Source organism: Corapipo altera, unplaced genomic scaffold (assembly GCF_003945725.1).
Source record: "Corapipo altera isolate COAL_440 unplaced genomic scaffold, ASM394572v1 57, whole genome shotgun sequence".
NCBI classification, from domain to species: domain Eukaryota; kingdom Metazoa; phylum Chordata; class Aves; order Passeriformes; family Pipridae; genus Corapipo; species Corapipo altera.
In genome coordinates, this window is record NW_020884905.1 from 2,028,701 (window position 1) to 2,052,570 (window position 23,870).

General features: G+C 36.2%; 1 protein-coding gene across 7 annotated transcripts in view; it reads left to right on the forward strand.

Annotated features, from left to right (window-relative positions):
* Nucleotides 1-23,870, forward strand: part of DPYD (dihydropyrimidine dehydrogenase) — a 336,400-nt gene that overhangs the window by 171,849 nt on the left and 140,681 nt on the right. For 6 of the 7 annotated variants that reach the window (XR_003528954.1, XR_003528955.1, XR_003528956.1 and 3 more), the window contains one exon: nt 2,171-2,386. The exons of the other annotated variant lie outside the window; for it this stretch is intronic. Coding sequence is in view for 3 of the 6 variants with exons in the window: in XM_027651422.1 (XP_027507223.1) it covers nt 2,171-2,386 (216 nt within the window). In the remaining 3 variants the exon portion in view is untranslated. The remainder of the gene's footprint in view (nt 1-2,170; nt 2,387-23,870) is intronic. 7 annotated transcript variants of the gene reach the window in all.

Sequence of the window (23,870 nt, forward strand, 5' to 3'; positions counted from 1 at the left end):
TGTCTGTAGGAATCAATATTTACAGTTGTACAAGCTATGAATAGTTTATAAGCAATCCACAGGCTGAAATGTATTCAAAGAGAACATTTGAACAATTATGGATAGCAAATGAATTCACACTGGAAAATAAGGTTTATTGCTCACATGTGTGCATAGAGTGGAGCTGACCAAACACTTTTCCTTCAGTCTTTCTTTACTGTCATTCTTACAGAATCAGAATCAAAGAATTTTTTTAAGAGTTTAGTGTATCAGTGTTTATTTCAGCAGATTTCCCGATACATTAAACTATGTAGGAGACAAAAATTGTGCTAGCCTCTTGAAAATGCTTTAATTTCAGCTGTGTGATCCAGGAAGTTCTGTTTTGTCATTGAAAACAACATTTTGCAGTTGGAATATTAGTTAAGAAAATAAGAAAAAAAGAAGTTAAAAATATGAAATCAAAGCCAAAGTAATAAAAAAATACTTTTTGATTCTTTGCTTTTTCTGCTTTTATTTGCCATGTAACAAAAGCTTTTGAGATGTAGAATGCCAGGCTATTTGATTTTCTAAGAACTCAGATTTTCCTGGTGTAAAAAAATAACTCTGTGGAGTGTGACATGGAGGAAGCAGTGAGCACTTAGGAGGGAAGCAATGGGAGATGTTTGGCTTTTTATGAAGTGTAACAGCATTGACTTCTAGCTGAGAGAGATCATAACACTGAACTGAGTTTTGTCCCAAGTGTTAGGGATCTTTAAAAATTAACATTTCTCAAAATGTCCACCATTAGGGACCCATTCAGGTTTACATCATTCAGACTGGGACAATTCCACTACTTTCGGAGCTTTTAAGCCATCAGAAAATTTGGCCCCTGAATGTACCCTCTCTGTCTGAGGAATCAGAATACTGAGATGGGAATGCAGGCAATCCCAAAACCAAACAGGCATGTGAAGTCTCAGGGTTTTGACCAGTCTAGGAAGCAAAAGGCACTAAACCAAACAAAAACCTATTCGTTTTGTCAGTGCTTATTAATTTTCACAGGTAAAAATGGATTAAGTAAGTTTCTTAAAAAAAAAAAAAATCCCCAAAGGTAGCAATTTGTAAGTGGCTGAGGTTTTCCTCTGTTACAGAAGAATCTTCCCCACACCTCGAGTAGTCCTGCTGAAGAAATCTTCCTTTTAAGGATAGAAGAAACTACTGTGATCTTAGCTGTGACTTATTAGGAACACAGATGGTGTAGGGCTTCTCTGTGTTGGAAATTCCTGCTTTATTTCTTTTTGGTTTTATTGAGTCAACCATCTGAGTGAGCAACGATTTAAATTCTACCCACCACATTGTGATTAGGATGCTGTTCAGTATCCATACATGGAGAAAGATTTTCTCTCTGCAGTTTTTATGGTATTAAATGCAACATACACATTGAAAGCTTTTCACTGACTCTTCAGGCAAAAGACTGTCTTTAAAATGAAAACAAAAGTGACTATGGTGGCACAGCCATAATGTGTATGATGTTCTTTGATCCCAAATCAGAGGCTAACTTTTGTCAGTCTTGAAGTATTCATATTAATGCAATTAAGTATAAACCCAGTGATAGTTTTGCATATATTGATAGGTATGCTGATGTTTAGGCTATAGAAAATCTTTAAAACTGGGGGGGAAAGGTGCAGAGATTCAAAATACATTGAGTTAGGGCTGAGTGATCCTCCACATGATGCCTTCCCTCATTTTTCACAATTCCCTACACTTTAGATTGGCACCTGGGAAGAAAACTAAAAAGAATCTGTTGGCATACCCTGGGGTTTTTTTCAATCTCACTGCAGCTGGCTGCTGTAGGGAACAGAGCTGGCTGTTCAGAAGGGTTGAACAAACCTTTGGACTGAACCAGGCTATCAGTACAGGATATAAAATAACTGTTTCTTTAGATGTAAAATAACTGTTTTATTATTATTATTATTACTGTTATTCAGTTATTTCCAGCATAGCATAGTATTTCAGCATGAACACTGTTTGGGCAGAAGATGTTGCTTATGCAAATGTTTGCGTGTTTTACAGATTTGCAGGTCTGAACACATAATAAAATACCTAAACTTTGGGTTATTAAATATTAATTATTCTCTTATCAGTGTTAATAATAAATTATATGAAACTTAATCAGCAAAAAATTCTGTGATTTTTGTTTGGGTTTTTTTTACAGTCCTTATACGGTGTTGCAATTTCTACGGTTCCAGAACTACCACTCTTCTATACTCCTATAGATTTAGTAGATATCAGTGTAGAAATGGCTGGACTGAAGTTTCCAAATCCTTTTGGCCTCGCCAGTGCAACTCCTGCTACAAGTTCTTCAATGATTCGAAGAGCATTTGAAGCTGGGTGGGGCTTTGCTGTCACTAAAACATTCTCCTTGGATAAGGTAAGAAAATATTTTAAGGTATATTTCGTGTGTAACCATTTCTTTGTTTATTTGAAAAATCTGAGTCTTTTGGAAATGACACTATTAAATCCAGCTAGCTTAAAGATAGCAGGAACGGGTATGATACATTGCATAGTTTGACTAGTCTGGGAGGTTTTACCAATACAGTGACACAATTTCTGGTTTTGTTTGTTGTTACATCCTTCCCCTTTATTCCCCCACCTTTTAATATTAGCCACCTATTAAGCGTAAGAATCTTTTTTTTTTAAAAGTGAAAGTGTTTTCTGTAAACGATCAGAATGCAAAGGGAATGAGTAACAGCTTTGTCACACAACTCATGAAAGACGGATTCTGTGTCAGGGGCTGCCAAGATAAGCCATTGAAACTGAGTTGCAGTATGATAATGTGGCTGCAAGGCGGAGCTGGGTGGGTAATGGGAGAGAAAGATGGAGGCAACATAAAAGAAGCCTATGGAGATGAGCAGTTGTGCTGAAGGTTTGTAGCACAGTGACATTGGCACAGTGACATGTAATGGAAAATGAAGGAATTAGAATTAAGTCTTGAAGGCTATGGCTCAGTGTGGCACCTTAAATAAAACATTTTGTGTAGATTTAAACATGTAATTGATTGTTTGGTCTGAAAATTGCATTCAAGATGGATTTCTTGTTGCTATATTCAAAATGGCAAAATGAGAATGAGCAAGAAGTTTAGACAGTGAAAGAAAATAACAGCTTTGATACACAGATCACAGAGAAAAGAAACAAATTTTGGGCTGGGATGTAGATATAGTTTGACTTGTAGAGAAAGGAAGAAGAGCAAAGGTAAATCCTTAGATATAGGCCTGAGTAACACTGACTAATTGCAACGTATTGTCATCCAGTGACAGGCAGTAGTGTGGGCTGAAGAAAGCTCTTGAGATTAATTTAGGAATGAGGGTCTTTTATTATTGGTTTAGAGATGGGATGTACAAGTGTACTGATGGATGGAGACCTTAGCAGAAGAGGAAAGGTAGATTTGCTCCTCTGCCACCTGTACATGGGTAAGTACCACAGGTGAATTAACTATAGCGAGTGGCCCTCTAATATGAGGAAGGTCTAAGGACAAAGTGCTGTGTTGCCACAGTGTACTGTAAAATATGTCAGGCTGGCTTCTGCTGTCACACCTGAAGTAGCCTTAAGGAAGTAGGTGTCCCTCTACATTGAAGTTGAGATTCCAATCTGCTTCACAAGGCTTCTTATTAAAATACTTTTTAGGACATAAATGTCATTCAGATATGTTTACAACTGACTTACATGTATAACATACTTTCAGCTGTAATTATTCAGTGCCTGGGCTACAGGCAACCTGTAGCAAGTACTGAGATTTATTTATTTATCAGTATTATTGCTGGTATGCTTGCAGTCCTGCCAGACTGCATGTTGATTACTGTGCATCTCAAGAGCTAAACAGACGCAGGCTGAGTTCCAGCTTGGGTGGGAGTTCAGGAGGAAAGATGTGCTTGTTGTAGGAAGTGATACTGGTGCTCCACTAAGCAGCAGACTCTGAGTCATTTCTCAAATAGTGACTGCAAAGTGTTCCACTGTATGCCATGCTCTGGAGGTATGACTCAGATGGAGATATTTCAAGGGTTTTTTAGTATTTGTTGCAATAAGATGCAAAATATTGCTGATATTACTTGTTTTTTAATTTAATAAGTTCAGAAAAGTTGGTAGAATTCTAGTTCAGTGATTGTTTTTTCTAGCTAAGCTTCCTTCTGATGTTCAGTAGAAGCCAGTACTTTCTCTGTGCCTAAACTCTTGAATCATGTGTTGCTGTGTGTAGTGGGACTGTCTCCCATCCAAGTACTACTTAGTTTTTCCACTATTGTATTCTTCCCATGTAGTGTACTTCCCATGGGTGTTAAGCCTTAGTATTTTTGACGTGATTTGAGATGCTTGGCTGAGAGGTGCTGCAGAAAGAAAATTGCTTTTATTTATTGTTGTTATATGGCAATTAACGCTATAAAAATAATCATTTCAAATGGGAAGAAAAGCTCAATGAAGTACAACACTTCTTATGTGAACAGAGTATTACAGAAAGACTGCTCTTGTTGCCTTAACGCTAGAACAAGTTGTTGGTAGAGAGTTTGAAATATTATAGATTGGCATTATGTCCTTTTTTTTAATCTTAGCTTCTGATTATGTAGACATAGATCTTGTACAACGTTCAGCAGGGAGCAGAATGGTCTCTTGGGCTGTGGTACCAATGAAAGTAGGACCAGGAGCAAAGATATCCTGGTCTAAGCCTGCAGAATCAGTGGGAAGAGGAGAAACTGTTCCCCAGACAGTACAGTTCCCAAGAGTGGAAGAACTTCTGGAAGGAAGAGAGCTTGCTAGACACAGTTTTTGGCAGCTGAAGCTCCTCCACTTCAGCCTTGGTTGTATGTGATACAAGCAGCATTCTGTGTTCATTCTTGTTGTCTCCTTATTTTATCTGTCCTGGTAACACTTAACTTGTGGGCTTCCTTCTTGTTTGCAATAGTTAAATGCAAAGTGTTAAACTGCCTGTGTAGCAATGGGGAGCTTAGCAGCAGGAGAAATTCTCTGTTTTCCAGAGCCGATGACTGAATTGGCCACTGTGTTCGGACACTGATAGTGGAAATGAGTGACTTCCCTTTGGCACTTCAGCAAAAGTGACTGATGCAGGCTAAATTTGAGTGACATATAGCTTGTGAAAAGCATTTTCAGCCCAACCACAAATTTCCATACATTAACTACAGTGGAATGGAATAAGGTCAGAGAGAAAAACGTGATAAATCTTGGAAGAAGGAGATCCAAGGACAGAAATAAGATGGACTCAGGCTGAAGAGCTGAGTGATTCTCATAAGACAGAATTTATTTCGTATGAACTACTTCTCCTTTTCCCTCTTTCACCATCTAACACAGAAAGCTCTTCTAAAATACTAAGTGAGAGATCCCTGCCACCTATGAGAGGCCTTACTGCCTTGTTTAGAGAAACTATTGGGTAGCAATGCTGGAGTTCTAGCCTCTGGACCATAATTTACTCCCTTAGTCTCTCCAATCCTCATCTGTCATGGCTTCACCTTGAAAGCTTCACATGCTGCCCCAGCGGGAGTTAGCACAGAGCACACTGTGTCACGCCGTGCTTGTTCCCTTTTAAACACTTACACACTTTGCTGCATAATTGTCTTCATGACAACCTGTGTAGCATTTTCTGTTTGTAGGGTGAGGATTTCAACTGTGAGCGATTCAGCAAAAGTTTGTTGTTGCATACTACGGTACTACTGTTGAAACATTAAAAAAAAGCTAACATGAGAAATAGCTTCAGAAATTTCTACAGAGTATTTATACCTCAAAGTATACTGCACTCTTAAATATTTTAGAAGGTACTGGATATTACAGCATTATGCAAATAATGGTTATGGGGTACTGTACCTGTATGTGTCTGTAGGTATCTGATGGAGATAGTGACTTGTAGAATTTTATTTACTTAATTAAACATCTTTGCTCAGCTACTTTAGTATCAAGTAGATTTGATTTCTTCCAGAAATACTGAATAATGGAATAAATTAGAATAACTGCTTTTAAAATAGACTATCAGTAGGAAAGACAAATGGTAGCAGAATAAAAGTGTCCCTTCGCACACCTTTTTCTATATTCATGTCTTCCCTTTTTGACTGCAGATCAATAGCTCTTTGCTCTGTTGGTTCAAATAGTATTTCTATCTTATTCAGATAACTCTGTCCAGCATATTATTTGTGAATTCTGTTTGCAAGCTATTGAAGGGAAATGGGGGAGCTGCATATCATAGGGAAATGGGAGAGGTGCACATCATAGAGTCCACAAAAACTAAATAGCAATTATTACTTCTTTTAGAGAAAACTACATGCAGAATTAGAGATACTGCTTTAATTAAACAAATAACTGTGAGTGAGAGGTTTTTAGTAGAACTTCTATACTAAGCTGATTTATTTACTTAGAATTTATTAATGATTACTGTTTAGTACGCAAAATTTGCATTAAAACCTGTAATCAGAAAGTTTGTATAAACGTAGTATCAAAAGAAGTTATATAAAGTGTGCACATACATCCCTGTACCATATTCAATACCTCAGTGAGGAATTTATAGCAGAAATTAGGGGTTTATTGCTGAATTCAGGCTTTGTTGTTCTCTCACTGCATGGTACGGGCTGTTTAGAAAGAGGAAAAAACAACTGGGTTAGCAGAAATGTTTGCTTTGATTTTTAGATGCTTCCTTCACTTCTAAAATTTAATTCTGATTAATCAGATACATCTGTCTTTATTTTGTTGTGACATGCATTGATTTGTGATGCTGTCGCTTTCAATAATGCGGAAACAGTTGCCTTTATTATGAGAACCAGCAGAAATCAACATGCAGACTAACTTCATTTTTAATCTTTAATTTTTTTCATTATATATGGAGCAAGTTGCATGGCTGATTTTAAAAACAAAGCTAAAATTAAAACTAGATTAAATTTGAACTAAACCATAGCGGAGAAAACTTTCTAGCCATAATATATGTTTGTGCAGTTCACAGATGTAGGTTTTACAATATATTTTCAGAACCATTTCTAAATAAGAACCGTTGCTGGTATGAGAACTAAACAATTTGTCCAGTATATATCACATTTCTATGTGCTGTTATTACAATATACATATTCAGACTCCAGCTAGTTCTCTCTCTCTACATTTGCACTGTGTGCACCTCACTTTATAACTGAAAGTGGTAAAAAAATCATGGTACAATGATGCATTGTTTTCCATAACATTAGTATTTCACATAAGTGAATCTGTATTACAAAATGTATATTTTTGTATGATATTACAGCATAGTAATTTAGATTAAACTAGTTATAATTTATGGTGCCAAGCCAAAAAGCTATTTAAGATGCATTAAAATGCAGAACCATGACATTTGAAATTCTGATGTTCTTAATATGACAAAGGTTATTCTATGGAGTTTTGCTATAATATGAAATATTAATATTTCACAATACAGTTTTGATGAAGTACAATTTGCCTAGCTTGCATACGATAAAGAAATTAAATGCTTACCAAGGGAGTTCAGTGAGAATTAGAGCCCCGCCTGAACATCTGCTTGAAATGTTATTATCCTGTCCTACTGACAGCATCGCTCCCTCATTGTTTTTCAAGATTGACAGCTGAATATTGTACCGATTTCTGCAGCAAATATATCTAGGTGAACTTTGTTTGGTTTTTAGGAATTTAGAACATGCTTTTGATTTCCATCCTATAATTTTTTTTTTTTTATACTCTTGACATTTGTAGATGCCAGATTGAGGTCTAGTATGCTGTAGCAAAGATAGACCATTGACTTACAACGAAATGCCAGTTGATATCTCAGTAAACAGAAATATTACTATTCTTTATTGTGTGGTCTGTATGAAAGCTGTATGGGCTTTCTTTGGGGAGACAAATGATCAGATTGTTAATGTCAAATATAAAAAGGACTGTTTGCCTTTCTACTAAATAGCATCAGACAACTTTTATTAACTACATTTTTGAACAGAAAAATCAGTATTTTACAGGATTCCTTAGCACACAAAACTCATAAGTTATTTTTTGGTTTTATAAATGTTAAAATTACTATTATTGGGTTTAATATTTTTAGGAGTTTATGTGCCTCATTTTGTCCCATACTTCTGAAAGAATTTTAGTAAGAAATATGAGCTTTATTGTTTTACGATTTTTACATTTTTTAGATCAGTGCATAAAATCAGCAAAATGTAACAGGGGAGATGAAAGACTGTGCTAGGAATATGCTATAGAATGTAATTATTTTTTAAAATGCTGTAGTTGTGCTATTGTATTTTACTTGAGTATTTTTATACAGAAAATCTGTTATTTGGTTACAAAAAAGGAACAAATAATTCTGTGAATCTGATTAAGTAGCAGGAAAACAGACTCGTGCCTTTTTCCCAAGAAAAAGTATTTTTCTGACATGTTCAACTTAAGGACCAGATCTCATCTCTACTTAGTTTTATGTTATCCCTGGCCAAGTAAAAAGAAGGATGGAGACTTTTTTAAAAGCAAATAACTTCAGTAGCTTCAAAATTACTGTCTGAAGAACTAGAAGGGACTGCGTTTAACCATTCTTTTTCTTCAGTCCATGCACCTGGTGATGTAGGGGTTTGGCACATCATCATCCTGGAGAAATTTCAGTCTAGAAAGATATAGCACAGCTTGAACACAGCGAGACACCAAAGATCCCAGGACTGAGAGCTTTAACCAAGTCATTGATAAGCCAAATCCCTTCCTACCACAGCTAAAATCTGCACAAAGTAGATGTATGCCTTAAATTATTGCAGGAAGCCTCTTGACACCACCAGTGAATTTGCAAGTGAGGCACTTTGGACCATTTAAAAATCTGTTTTTACCATCAATAAGGCTGGTTATTTTGGCCAATGAATATTTTGAATGCTCAAGATAACCAGCTTCATTTTTAAAGCAAGAGTTAAACAATAATCTGTAAAAAAGTTTCTCTCTCTGTTTATGATTGTATTTACTACTTTAGAAATGAAAACCTCTTCCAGTTTTGTGATAAAAATTAAACCTCTGGGCGAATGTTTAGTCCCACTCTTCCTGTAGCATTAAATATCACATAAATGCTGCACTTCTTCTGCAGTGAGAGTCTCTCTTTTGCACAGGGGCTCTCATGGAGAAGTCTGTTATCTCAAAGCATGAACCACAGTGTGGCAATTCATCAGTGGAAGACAAAGAGGGATGTGTTGTGCAGGGGTGTTGAACATTGAGTCGGTAAACCTCATCTGTGCTAAAGGGACAGATTTTTACAAACAGATGATCAGCAATTTTCTTCCCATGTTATCTCTTTTCCTGCCATTCACACTTGTGGAGCAGAGTGAGCTTGGCTGTAACTTTTATGCCTTATGCCCTGAGCTTGTGGCAGAAGTTCCATAGGGTCTTGAAGCTGGCAATGACTTATCTTCCTCAAAGCTGCACACAAAACTGGCTATCAAAGGTGAAAGGAGATATATGTGCAAAACTGGTTCTGGTAGGTTACAGGATTCTCGATTCTATAGCTGTCTAAGGATTCAGTTTTTTTCATCTGGGGATTTTTTAAACAGTACTTAGAGATTGTTTCTTTTTCCTGTGTTTTTCTACTAGAGTCAGTAGTTTAAAACAGTGTAGCAAAAGTACTTTTACATATACGAAGTGTCAAATTGATCATTAACCTTGAGCTGGAATATTTTAGGTAGTTTATGTATAAAACACTTGCAAATCAGTCTTTAAGGTATTTTTTAATCTGAAAACTGTTGCATATTTTAATGAAACTCATAGTGCACTTAGATTGGCATAATTGAGAAGCAGTTTCACTGTAATTTGGAAGAGTGTAAAGATTGCAACACTGAGTATTTTGGTACATATGCCTTTCTATAAAAAAATAGCTACCAAAAGTAGGACAGAACAGGATAATATATGCTGTTCTGGTAGTGACCAGTACTTAAGAGAGGATGCAATTTCTATTTGTAGTGCAACTGTTAGCCAATTGGTCAAACAAAATGGATGCAAATTTTACACTGATTAAAAATCAAAATAGTATCTCTTTTTGTATTGAAGAAGCTGCCTTGCTCTTTACTAACTTTGCTTTATTTACCTCATTCTTCTGAAAATACCTGCAAATATTTATCAAGAGAGAGACAAGGAGAGCACACATGCATGATTTTCCAAAACTGCTGAGGATCTGCAGCTTCTGTTGGCTGTATCTGAAGTACTCAGCATTTTTGAATATCACATTCTGAACAAAGAGGATTTTAAAAAGCAAATATGTAGCATACTTGTGTAAAATATCATTCAGCTATAGTTTTCTGTGGTTGTTTTCTATATCCTTGGAAGTTTGTTGGTAATCTTGGCAATGCCTCACGTAATTTTGTGTCCAAAAGGAATTCAGCTAAGAAGGCAGTTTGAATGTAAGCTAGGAATTGTCAAGTATAATTCTGAAATTTAGAATTTTCACACTTGTTCCATTCTCAATTCAGATTTGTTGCAAACCTTTTAGTGTTGTGCCAACCAACTGAATAGAACTTTCTTAAGTGGCACTTATGTATTTTATAATTTATTAGAAAAAGTTGTACTATATTTTTCCTAATAGTTATATTTGAAACACACCTATCAAAGATAATCTCAGCATAAGACCATATTTAACATTTTTGAATTTTCTTACCAAAAATGACATAAACTTCCCTATTTTTTGGAATTGTCAGGATTCACTTTAATAGGTAACGATGGATGTTCAATGAAATCTTTATTTAGCCATTATAGAATTCAGAAGTTTCCGTTCTGTCAAGTCATTGACTTTTCGCCTTTCTGCATTTGGTTAAGTGCATGTGTCAAGAGTTTGGTTTTTTCCCTCATTTCCACATTTTAATTATAAAAAACCCCAGGACATGAAAGAGTGTTCTTCATGCTTCAGCTGCTCTAATTTACAGTTCAGCATCTTTGCTGAGGTCTTCTTTCATTACTGTGGTCAAATGTTGGCTTTTGTAGAAGTCTTGGTGACCCTTTAGGACCACACCTCTGCCCACTAACATTATAAGGCTGCAGATGTATTGGGGAAGACCTGCTTCCAGCAGTAAACCAGACCATGCCTTCTACCCTGGGTGCCAGCTGATTGTTTCTTGGTTCAGCTGTGCACGTTAAATGGCAGCCCTGCTTCTCTTCTCTGCATCAAAACAAGCTGAAGAGAGCTGAAGCATCTCACGTGGCAGCTATTGCCCCAAGGTTCCTGGTTGGACCATGGAATCTTGCAGCATGTTTGCAGAAATGTGGTCCCAAATTGACTCTGCTCAGACACTCTTAGACTGATGTCAAGCATGTATGTAGTGATACATAGCTTGTGTTAAGAAGTTTGTAGGCATTAGCTGAAATGATGTAACTAGCTCTGAACTGGCATGTTTCCACACAAGAGTTTACAGGGTTTTAGCTTAATCACTTCTAAAGGAATTTTTAGTTATATGAGTGTAGCTTCTGTGTAAAGACAATATGCTTCTCTTAAGTGCTCGAGTCACCTCAGGTCTTGAGTTCCCACTTGGTAAATGAAACTGGTAAGGCTGTGTTTCACATGTGATTTGCCCACACAAGAAGTTAAGAAAGCAAAGAGCTGATTTTTGAATCTCATGGTGATACAATTGCATTTACTCCTGATTGACGTTGCTGCAAAAGCAGAATGAAGTCCCATATGTTTATAAAACCTGACGGGTTCTTGTGTTAAAGACCATACTGTGATGGTTTAAAGGTAAACTGGTAGGAGAAATGAACCCAACTCAAAAGAGATTATAAGTCAGAGCTACAATTTAGTAAAAATAATACAATAAATACAATTATATGGACAAACAATTGTTTTTAACCCACAAACCCCAGATCTATAACCCAGCACTCTGGGGCATGAACAGAGTGGTGTTCTTTGGCCCCCTGTGCTGAGCCCCACGTGGTCCCCCTGAATCCAAAGTAAAAGGAGAGGGAAAACCTGTTGGTGAGAGTGGTGGTTGTAGTCTGGTCAAGGTTCTGATCCTTCTCTGGATCGGACGAGTGGTACCAGAAGTCCCAAGAGCCCAAGATATATACCCTCAGGTTCAGGCAGAAATGCCCAGTACCTCCCTCGGGGTGGGGAGTTCCACACTGGGTGATTGTGAGTCCTGGGTGTGAGGACAGGAACGTCCTCCTATCTCACAGGCCTCTTAACACCCAGCTTATAGCCTGAGGGGTCAGGTGCGTTCCTGGCAGCTGCTGCAAATGGTCTGTTGTTAACAGTTTCTGGGAAATGACATGGAGGGTGTAGAATACACAGTTTGGGTTACACCCACACAGTGATGAATTGGTCCCAGCTGTTCTAACTAGGACAAATAAGTATTACTATTCCAAATATGTGAGTGTATTCTAAATAACATTTCTCATCATTATTTGAGATACATAATTAATCAAATTTTTTACTATAATAGAGATTGTGTTTTATGGGATTCTGTCCTTCAGTCAGGAATTGTGGGATTTTTGTGAATAAATCTTCTAGAGTTAATTCCAGGAGTAGACAAATGTATCCACCCCATGAACTTTTGGATTATTACTCTTAAGAATTATCCAAAAAACTCCTCATCATTACTAATTGCAAAATTTTTTTCTATAGAAAAGGAAATAGAAACACACATTTTTAATATTGCCTTAGTATCCATATTATGATAGTCTTTAATTGTAACGTCTCACATGATGTATTGTAAGGGCATACAACTTCAGATTTGTGTGGAGGACTCGATACTTCTTCAGAAATTAATTATTTATACTGACTTACTCTAATGTTATTGAATTATTATTGAGTATTGACTTTTTATACTTTAAAGTAATCTATTTTGGCTTTCCTGGTGCATTTTGGACTATGAAGCAGTTAATTACAATGATAGCTATAGGTTTCAAAAGCAGCTACCAGCACCTTGTCACTGTTCTTGGCCATATATTTAAGCCTACAATATGTTAGTAAGTTTAAAAATTAACTTTTTTTACCTTCTGCTTGTCTGACTTCTCTGATAATTTAGTGCAATATAAGAGTTAAAAAAAATAGAATTCCTAAACCATATTATAAATGAAAAAGATGTCACCTAATGTTAGAGATGGATATTTCTTTGTTAGCAGCTGACCTTCTCAGAAAAAAAGAAAGTCTTGGCTAGAATACAGTTCAATAAATGAACAGGCTATATATTGATTTTTCTCCCTCTTCCCTTGTTATGTAATATGATTTCCCTTCCCTTGCAAGGGTTGCTGTTGTACAGGATAGAGCTGGGATCATGGTCGTGGAAGCGTATGGGAATGTGTAGACTAAGGAAGGCTGTCACAGCAGTCAATAAGATCTGAGAGGTGTTGACTAATTGCCTGCTAATTACACAGTAAATTGTCTAATTAAGCTGATGGTTAATTAGGGTATGCTCGCACAGCAGTCTTATGGAATTTTTGTCTGATGTCTGGGAAGCAGCTTGTGTAATTGGCAAACTGGTAAGGACTGGCAGAGAACATGACTGGGAAGCACGCTGCCAGTAGATGACAGAATAAGGATGCGTTTGCACAAAGGTTGTCATGTGAACACGGAGGGGTTTGTTAGCCTTCTCCAGCTACGTGGCAGCGAGTGCAATGAGGAATTTAGCTGAAAGCTACTGGAAGCTGTAAATAAAATGAGGTTTAAGCGTGTAATATTAGAAAAGCAGTGACGTGTGCTCTTATATTTTAGTCAGTTTGAACTTTAGATAAACACGAAGTATCAAAATTCTCATGTAAAGAACTTCATCAAACTGTGTGATTTGACCATGTCAGTAAATATTGTATTGTGATCTTTTTAGTGGAATCACAAAATTATACTGCTTCCCAGGTCATGTATATTGATGTTGAAAAAGTGTAGCTGTTAATAAGGATGCTCGCCGGCCATCATAACCATCATATGTGGTATTCTGAATCCACTTTAGTCAGCATTTTGTCCATCCCTAGATACGACAGAATAAAAGCTGGTCATAATGGTGCTCTGAATAAAATGTATATGCACTATGCATAATTATGATATGATTAATGAAAGTATCTAGATTCCAGATTCTGACCCAAAGCAAGTGGAAATGGTCAGGAATATTAAACAGAGAGAACCTGAACGGTACAGGAGTACACACACCAAATTCAGTAAAGCATCAATTTGCTGTGATTTAAATTTTTCATTTAGTAAAATTATATGATACGTAGTCTTTCTGGAAGTTAATTGCAAATGTAAGTTTCCCACAGAATCAGAATAGCACACCACAGGATTGGGTTTTCATATGATGTCGTGATTTAATTTTGAGTTACATATCTGCAAAATCTAAGAAAAAACAGCTCTTTTCTATATCATGAGCTAAACCAAAGAAAGTGTATATGTGTATTTATTTGTTATTAATGCCTTGATGTCACTTGAGCAAAGTGAAACCTAATATCCACTTGGATTCTTGTAAATTACATTTGATTCAGAGGTCCCCATCTTTTTATTTCCAGGCATTTGCAGAATGTAGTTCAGGCGCAGTGTCTTCCTGAAAAAAAAAGGAAAATGAAGTGAATTCCAGATCTGGATTGCTGCTGAAAACTGATTTTCCTTTTTTTTTATTTTAAATTTTTTTTTATTTTAAATTTAAACCACAAATATAATTCTTCTCCCATAGAAATAGAATGTTTTAAGAAAAAAAAATCAAAATTTGAGAGGGTAAATTATACTTTTTTGAATTAATAAAACCATTTTTATACTCTGATCTTGCTACTTCTATGTTCCTGCACCTGCACAGTTTATAATGTCTTTATGTAGCACCCTGTATATTATAAATTTTTGTTTATGATTTTTCCTTCAAAAATAATTGAGCAAAATCAAGGTGCACTAAGCATTCTCAATGTGCCAGTCATCAGTCACAGGACTCCAAACATTCACAAGCTGATCTAGAAGGCCTTAAACCTTCTCTGAGGGGGATTATAATAATACTTGTTATGTGCTCCTCTGTGTATATTTGCACAGAAGAAAATGCTACAATTCCCCTGCATCAGATCCTGTGAATTGTTGCATAAAATGAAAAAGGTGTAATACATTGATCCAAGTCAAAATAATACAAGGAGGCCTTATGTATGTAATTTTGTTTCAAATACATTCTATTTTAAGTTTACATTTGATATTTACATGTATATTTTTTTCCACATCCATTTGCATTTATGCAAAAACAAACTTCTTCAATTAATTTTTCCTTACTGTTTCTAAGGATTATTCCTTAAAAGGATAGGAGAAAGTATTCTTTTTGTCTCTGACAGCACATTCAGGAACAAAGCTCACTTCACCAGCCAACTGCAGGAACTGAAAGCATACGGTGCAACCATCACACTTGCTTTCATTTTCTGTCATGGGGCAGCAAATGGATACGTTCTAATGCATTTTATTCTCTGCAGACAAAGAAAGGAGTTCAGAGGATAATTGTTACCTTATTATGTCCTTCAGAAGGAATTTCTGACACATGCTATTATGATTTATGTTTTAATAAATCACACAAACAGAGAAAAGCATGTTTCTGGTGATTCACACGGTATAGTAAATGTACGTATGTAAAGCCCTACTGCAACATTACAATCTGTAATAAAAATTTTATGGCAATAATGCTGCTGTTAGATACATCAATGACCAATTCTTTTAAGAAATCATTTTGGTTTTTTAAACATACTATTTTTTTATATGCAGTTGTAGCTGTATCTTATCATATGTCTGTGCTTTATTGTGTAATCTGTCAAAAATGGGAACATTTTCCAAACTTCCCTAATGCATTCTGTCCCAAAGCATCTTCATTGTCCGCTTCCAAGCCTCCAAGCTTAAACAATGGAGTCAGAGGAGCATGCTGTCAGCACATTGTCAGTGTTATGTTCAGGTTTATTGCCTGTGATGGTTCTCTCCCTGCTCAGTTCAGGAGGGTTCCTGTTTGCACCCTTTTATTTAATGTGTATATCAAGCCATAGAGAAGGTTTAGTAAAGTGACATTGATTGAAGTGTTTTCAATATGTCGAAACTCAGCTTTATAACTCTCAGCTGATTTAGCTGGAGCAGTTGATTGCATTGTTCAGTGTTTGTGGGAGACTGGGCATGGTTGAGAGCATGCTGAGCAAAAGTCAATGCAGACAAGATAGGAGTAGTGCAGGGATCGTTAGAGGAAAGATCCAGAGGCTACAGAAAGAGAATTATCAGTCCTTCCGGCTCAGGGATGTAGTTTCATTCTAGCCCGTAGCTGCAACAGGAGATAAGAGCCAGAAGCCTGCACCCCTTTTATTTTCTGAATACAAGCTCTACAATGAGTATCCATGCTTTATATTTCAAGGTTAACCTACTGCCAGTCCATAGTATATGGTACTGGGTCTTAAATCTATCCAAATATTGTCAGTAGTGACAAACTTCAGGGCTTGAATGCTGCAAAGTGCCTTATTAGGGCATTAAAAATGCACCCAGCCCGTACTGACTGGTTTTTGTACACTGGGATGGAGTGGAAGGAGATGCTGGCAGTTCACCTAACACTGTTGGTGCATATGCTTGGAGCTCTTGCCCCAGGGTGATTAGTAACAGCCTGAATCCCTTAACTCCAGCACAAACTTGAAGAGCTTGTTTTTCCTCCCTAACTTTGCAAGAGTTGAGTAGAGGATGAATATTGGTTTTCTAGTTGCTACTAGATTTTTAATTATTCTGTTTATGTTGCCGCCAGGAGCAGTGTTCTCAGAAGGTCAGTTGATTGCTGCTCTCATGTAGGAGATATATTTTAAATCTATGGCAGTAACTGGTTTTACATGCAGGTAATGCAGATCTCAAACACATAAATAAACAAAATCTTATTTTCCTATATTTTGCATCTATTTAAACTCAGATGAATTTCTCTGTTTACATTTATGGAATGTTTTATTTGATATCCAGAGTCATTTTGTGCCTTTAAGGAGAACAGAGTATTGGCGTCCGTGTCCAGATTTTTGGAGTATGCATTAAGTGTCGCATTTTTTAAATAGTTATATTTTTGTCATTTCTTATTCTGGGCTAAAAATCTCCATTTGTCTTGGGTTAAAAATGAACAAATCTATCATCCAGCAAATTCATAAAAGTATTATAATTTCTTTTTCTAGAAAAAGAAAATTTAATCTGGAAATGCAAACTTAATCATCACTTTACAGTAATACTGTATGTATCCAAATATATAGTTTTCTTTACTTGAGCAACTTTACTTTCATAATACAATTTATATTTTCTCTTCCATTTGAACACTATTGTTGGAGAGGACTCTAAAAATATATGAAAGAGAAAGTAAGAATATATTTGAGAGTAAAGTGTTAAAATGATAAACCAAGGACCATCATTCTTAAAACTTCTTTCTTATGCCACTTGTCAGTACTAAAAGTGACACTTTGCTACTGTAACAGAAATTGTTCACAGTGTGTGTTGGGAGTTGCATACCTGTAGATACAGAAGCTCTGTCTTGTGATGTTTATTTCTTTGCTTTTGGGGTGGGTTTTCTTGTATTTCTTGCATTCTTCCTTAAACACAATTTAAAACATTGGTGCCAGAGAGTGCAAGGATTTAATGATGTTTAAATTACCAAAAGTAACAGTTTCTACAGAAAGAGAGTGACAGATTTCAAGCTCTGCTAAGAATATGTCTGACAGTTGAATTCATGCAGAGGAGAGATTTGCTTCTGTGTCCAACATCCTCATGTCTAGCTTGATTCAATTATGTTCAAGGGTTCACATTCCTACTAGGTCTCTTCCTTATGTGTCTTCCTTGTCTTTTAAGAAGTCTTTGTCAGCCAGCCATTTCTCTGCCTAAATGAGCTTGTGTCATGGGCAGTGGACCATCCTGTTCGGTTTTTGCAAGATGTGCTGGACTGCTTCCTGTTTCTAATGTAGATGTTGGAACATAACATCACCTATATTCCTGCTTTTCTACCTATAAATCAAGAGTTCACAGTGAGCTAGCTGGTATTCAAACCCACAATATTAATGCCTGTTTCAGAATAATATGACTTAATAGCATAATTGAGGATGTAGTATTTGCGTTCAGCATGCATGTTTACAGTGAAGTGTCTTGATACAGCTAAGCTCTCATGGATAGAAACATCAAGTGCAACAAAGAAAAACATTCTCTTTTCCAAGCAGTGGAAATGAGAGTTGTTTATTTTAAGAGATCTTATATAAACGTTAACTGGGGGAGGGAAACTAAACCAGCATTTCTAGCCAATCCATGCCTGCACATATGTATCTCTTCTGGCTGGAGCTTTCCCCTTTGGTGCCGTTAGCATTTTCATTTCAAAAAATGACAGTCTGCAGTGGAAGCAGTAAAAATGTTCAACCTGTGGTTTAAATTATTGATTTTTTTGAATATTGAAGCTGTATTTCAAATGGGTTTTGTTCGAGTTACTTCTGGGTAGAGGGTTCCAGAGGTAATTTGATATCTAAAAGCCTGTGTATTTCAAAGCCATTTCAGCCTTCTGAGTTCCTTCAGCTGATCAGCTGATTGGATAAAATACCTTATTGTCTTCTGAATTGCAGGCAATAGATAAACTGCAGCTCAAGGTTAGCACGTAGACTAGCATACAATGCTCTTGGTGATTTATTATGTGTACTCAGTGTCCAATCAACTGACAAAAAATACCTCATTTATTTTTAATGCAGTAACTTATCTTCACTTAAAAAAGAAAAATTCTTTTGAGATGCTAGTGTTCACAATCTAGATGGGGAGAGCTCTGTTTCCTGTATCACTGGGAAATATTTATGCATAATTAAAATCAGGAGAATTCATGGTATAGAATTCAGTATGTGTAAATAAAAAGTAGGTGCATCTATTTTCACAAATAGTTTGTGTTACATTACTGCAGAACAAAATGACTGCAATGAAAGAGAAGTCACTTTTAAAGAACTGCAGTAGAAGCAGCACTCATTTTTATACATGAGTTCTTTCAAAAAGAACTGGGTTGTTGATGGGTGTACATGTATAATGTTTAGGAAGTTAGCCATTCTCAGCATCCTTCTATTCACAGAAAAAAAAAAGTAAAAATGGTATTATTTTAATAAGGCTCAGATCTGGCAATGGAGCCATATTGGAATGCATATTGGAGTTTATGGGAACTGTGAACAGGAAATTAATTGCAGGAATGGGCCCAGTTAAGAAGTGTTATTATCACTGATGACACTAAATATCATAGACTAATGGGATGAGTCAGATTTTAAACAGACAGTTTTTTTCCTGTAAGGAGGCTGTGGGTTAAAGAGTAGCAAAAGAAAAGAATGTTTCATTGAAGTATGGATAATGCAAATTAAAAATTATGCAACTTATTTTGCAAATATGCATATATATATTGCATATATGTTTGCATAAAATTCAAATGTATGAAGATAAGTCATTAAAAGCTGTGTGGCATAAAAAGCTTATGTAATGCCCAATTGGTTTCCCTCCTACAATAACTCTAGTTTCTGTGACTGTAGTTTAAGAACTTGTCAAAACATTTGTCGATACTCTGGGGATACTGCACTTTAGTGTTTTGCATTGTAGTTTACAAAATACTGGTTAAATACCATGAGTATTAAAGATCTTGCTGTACTAGTGTGTGCACAGAATAGTTTTATCCTTGCTGTTCTTAAATGTATGGCAAAGAAGTCTGTCCTGTTCTGTACTGGCTGCACAAACCAGTATTAACTAGGGAAGGTTGTCTAAAAGAAGCAGAGATATAAAAATCCAGATCCCAACTGCCTCCAAAACCAGAAATATGCAATCCATACCTGCCTGTATACTCAATTGTTTTGTACATTAAGCAAGCATTGACTATGCTGTATAGATTAATCTCCATACATGGGGATACAACTTTGGGCTGAGAAGAGAATATCAGTAATTCATGGGTGTGTGGAGTAACACTGGATCTCGGTGCTGTGGAACTCTCCTTGGCTCTGATGCAGACTTGGCCTCATTGCCCTTGGAGTGAGACTGCTCATGTGATCTGGCAAGTGGCAGTAATGGGTATATCCCGTTCCTTCATGGCATTTTGAAGTGAGCTGCGCTTTAAACTCCACAGTTCTCCATAGATAGGGAAAAGGATGGGAAGACAATCCCTATATCTTATTTATCACTAGTATAATTATCCCTCATCAAGGATTTCTGGTAGGGCTAAAAAACATTTCTCCTTATACAACTTTGTGCCTGAGTTTTTAGATTTAGCATCAGAAGGCTTTTGAATCCTTGCCGCAGTTTTAAATCAATATTCTATTGGAATAAAGAGAGCCTGCAGGTCAAGCTGCCCTCTCTAGGACAGAGGACAGATTTACTCTTAGTATTCCAGTTTTGAGCATGCATAAGCCTTTTGTAGTGGGTCTCAGCTGGCTCTGCCATTAATGGTGCTAGAGATCCAGCCACAGCTGTCGTATACTTTCTTACACCCCTGTGGCAGTAAGAGTGGGAACATTTACCACAGATTCCCAAATGAAACCCTAACTCAATTATAGTGTCTAACAACCACCTTCCTATTGATTTCAAGGGGAATGGACTTCATGTCTACCTTATCTGTGTGTGCCTGCTAGATCCTCTGATGAGCATATTTACTTAACTGACAGACCTGAGCAATGACTCCAGAGAGGGCTAGGGTTTGGGACTTGTTATACATTTAATGAAAAAGGACATGGTCAGCTTAGAATAATTTTTTTCCTCAATAGTAAACAGGAGAATTGTCTTGTTAGGAATTTCCATGTATCATGATTACTTTCAGTTCTTAAAAGAATATTGTAATGAGCTTTGCTCTTTTTGCTTTATTAAATTTGTGCTTTATGTCCCACAGGATTGATTTTTAAAAACCAATAGAATGTGTCATTTTTCACAGGCATTTAAAAAAGTTAATAGCCAATGATTAACCTACTGCTTTGAAAACTTCGATGAATATGGAGGAAAACTGGACTTGAGGTGGGGCCTCTATGTCTGCTACAAGCAGATGGGAATCAGAGCTCATCCTTTGACATAAAAATTCTATGTGCACTTCAGCTTTTCTCTGTGTGGATTTCTGTCTGTTAGCGAAGGTACGACATCTGCAAACACTGAATGTTTATTTATTAAGAGCTCAGTCTGGAAAAGCAGAATCAGCCCAGCAGGCTGGAAATCTCTGCTGTGAAGCTCTCAGGAGGAAAAAGCCATCCCTCTCTAGATTATGGAGCCGATGTGTGGCGCCTCTTGTGATGACTGATGGAAGATCACACAGTGCTCTCAGAGGTGCTCAGATCTGTAATGGCAGATCTGGACTGCTGTGTCTGCCCTTCCTGAGTTCCGTCTACCCAGGGTTTGTATTTTCAAACGCACTCCCTAGGATGTATACATGATGCCCCAAGTTCAGTATGAGCTTTTTTGCCATAGCAGTACTGCATCCTTATCAATCAAAATATGCCAGGAGAGTTTGTTCTGTGATTCAGGGGATCAGAAAAAATGCATTAGTCATTACAAAAATGATAATTAATTCAAGATGATAGTTCAATTTGCAGTACAAGATTTGAGATTTCTTGAAAGTTGATTTGTAGGAAACTAATTTCAAAAAATTTTGTCAATTATTTGATTTTTTAAATTTAATTTAAATCTACTCTGAAAAGTAGTTCAACTACTTTTATGTCTATGAACATAAAATCTAACAGTTTGCATGCAGTACTCTAATGTGTGTCCTCATTCTGGTAGCTAATACAAAGAGGAAAATTCCAGATTTTTTTCATGGATTTTAAAGTAGACGATACCTCTAGCAAAAATCAAAATCTATTTTAAAGATCCTGTCTAAAATGTAATGCTGAATTAAAATTGGTTTGAATCTTTTACAAGATGTTCACATGCTGAGTTAAAATTCATAGGGGTTGATATTTTCAGGGTTTGTTTTTCCCCATGATTATGTTATCTGGATCTCTGTATAATCAGGCTCCACGAATGGTAAGTGGTTCAGCCTTGCAATCCCTGCTCTTCCAAAAGACCCTTTAACTTCTGTAGGACTTCTAGATCAAAAAAGATAAAAGGAAGTATATTCAAACAAAGTTAATGTTTAAGAGCTCAGGTTATCAAAGTAGAGGTGTTATGGCTAGATTATCATTGGAATGTAAAACAAAATATTCCCTTAGATGCTTCCACCTTCCCTGTACCCCTTTATCTATGACTTGAAATTGTTTAGTGCTACCTGGAGAACTGATATTTTGAAAGTTATAGTACTAGCTGTTTAATAGCTTCCCAAATAGATTTGATATTGTTTCCTTGCATTTCTCACTCCTAGATATACACAAATGTTAATCAATGTTATAGCATTTCAGTATTCTTAATCCTAATGGAAAAAGAAAATACGCAAGTAGATACAAGATGTACCTCAATATTTGCAGTTCATCCCCAGCAGAAAATTTTAATACCTGCTTCAAGGAAGTAATGTGATTCTCATCCTAATTACTTAATCCAGTAATAAAAATATTTTGTATTATACATAAATTTAAATACAACTTTGGTGATCTGTAACTCCCTAATGTTGATTCTTTGTGCAAGAGTTTTAAAAGCTCTTTAAATAGGATCGTAGTTAAAAGATTTTATTCTTGATTATTGAAGAAATCATATTTTTTCCACTTGAAAGGAGGCATCTAGTCTCCCCTCCACCTAGGAGAATATAGTAGTCTTGGTTTACTTACAGAAATCTGAAGAAAAATATTTTAGCGATGGTTCACAATTGACTAATGGAGTTTTACAAAACAGCCTCTAGGAACAGTTAGAAATACATTGATTATATGGCTTCCCTATGAGAAAACAGTAATTAAAATTATACCACAGATTCTATCAGGACATGTTAATATTTAATTAGGCAATAAGTGAGCTTGGTACAGGTGTCCAGAGTTGTTGACAGGAGCTTTGTTAATCCATGTAGTATTGTCTCTTAAATAAATAGTTACCTCTTTGCTTTTTTCAAGTGTGAAGTTACATGCTTAATTAGCAGCCATTAGTATTGCTGTGTTAGAGTTTTTGTTTGTTTAATTTCCGTGTTTATACATTGAGTGCAAAATCCTAGATGTTGTGGGCTTTAAAGATCCCATTTTCTCATTGTTTACTCTTTCTGTCAGGGATTTTGTTAGAATTATGAGACCTGCAATTCTCTTGCCTTTTTCTTCTAAAGGAGCTCATTCTGTGGTATTGTGTGTCTTGACTTTTAGTCATCCTGTTAGGAACCTCCTGCTACTGATGGTGCCCTATTGCCTTATTATAGTATTTTCTTTAGCAATTAGAAAACAGTATTAGAGAAAATAACATTGAGTTCTCTCAATGATGATGTTTGAAAAAAACTATGTTAATTTGGTCTTTTCTTTAAGTACAAAAAGAGAATTTGTATTCTCCTAAGTAAGCATGACTCCTTTAGTGACTCTTTCAAATTTACTGCTGCAAACATGTCATGTAATTCTTCCGTCTCTTTCCAGGGTCTTAACTGTTTTTGATTTTTTTACAGGGTTTTACTTCTGTTGGTTCTTGCCTGATTTTCTTAGACTCATGCTTTTAAAAGTGCCTTTTCATTCGTATTTCGTGAGACCATTCAGTAATGGTCATCTAGAAAGAAAGCTTAAGAATTGCTGCTCCTTTATGTGGTCAGTTAAGTACATTTCACAAGTTTTGATTACTGATTTGGTGATGATATTCCTTGACAGCTGAAAATGGACTAATATTTTTAGATGTCAGTAAAATAATTAATCTCTTAAGGCAAGCTAGATGGTTGTAATCTAAATCCACTATAGTACCAAGGGTCAGCATTATGGACTGGAGTAGTATATTTCAATTATTATGCATTAATTTTCCACCTTTGTGAAGGTACACAAGGTCCTTAGAAGCCATGGCACAGAAATTTCAGTTTAGGATACAGATCAAAAGCTGCAGCCCATGCAGATATTTTATTTACCCATGT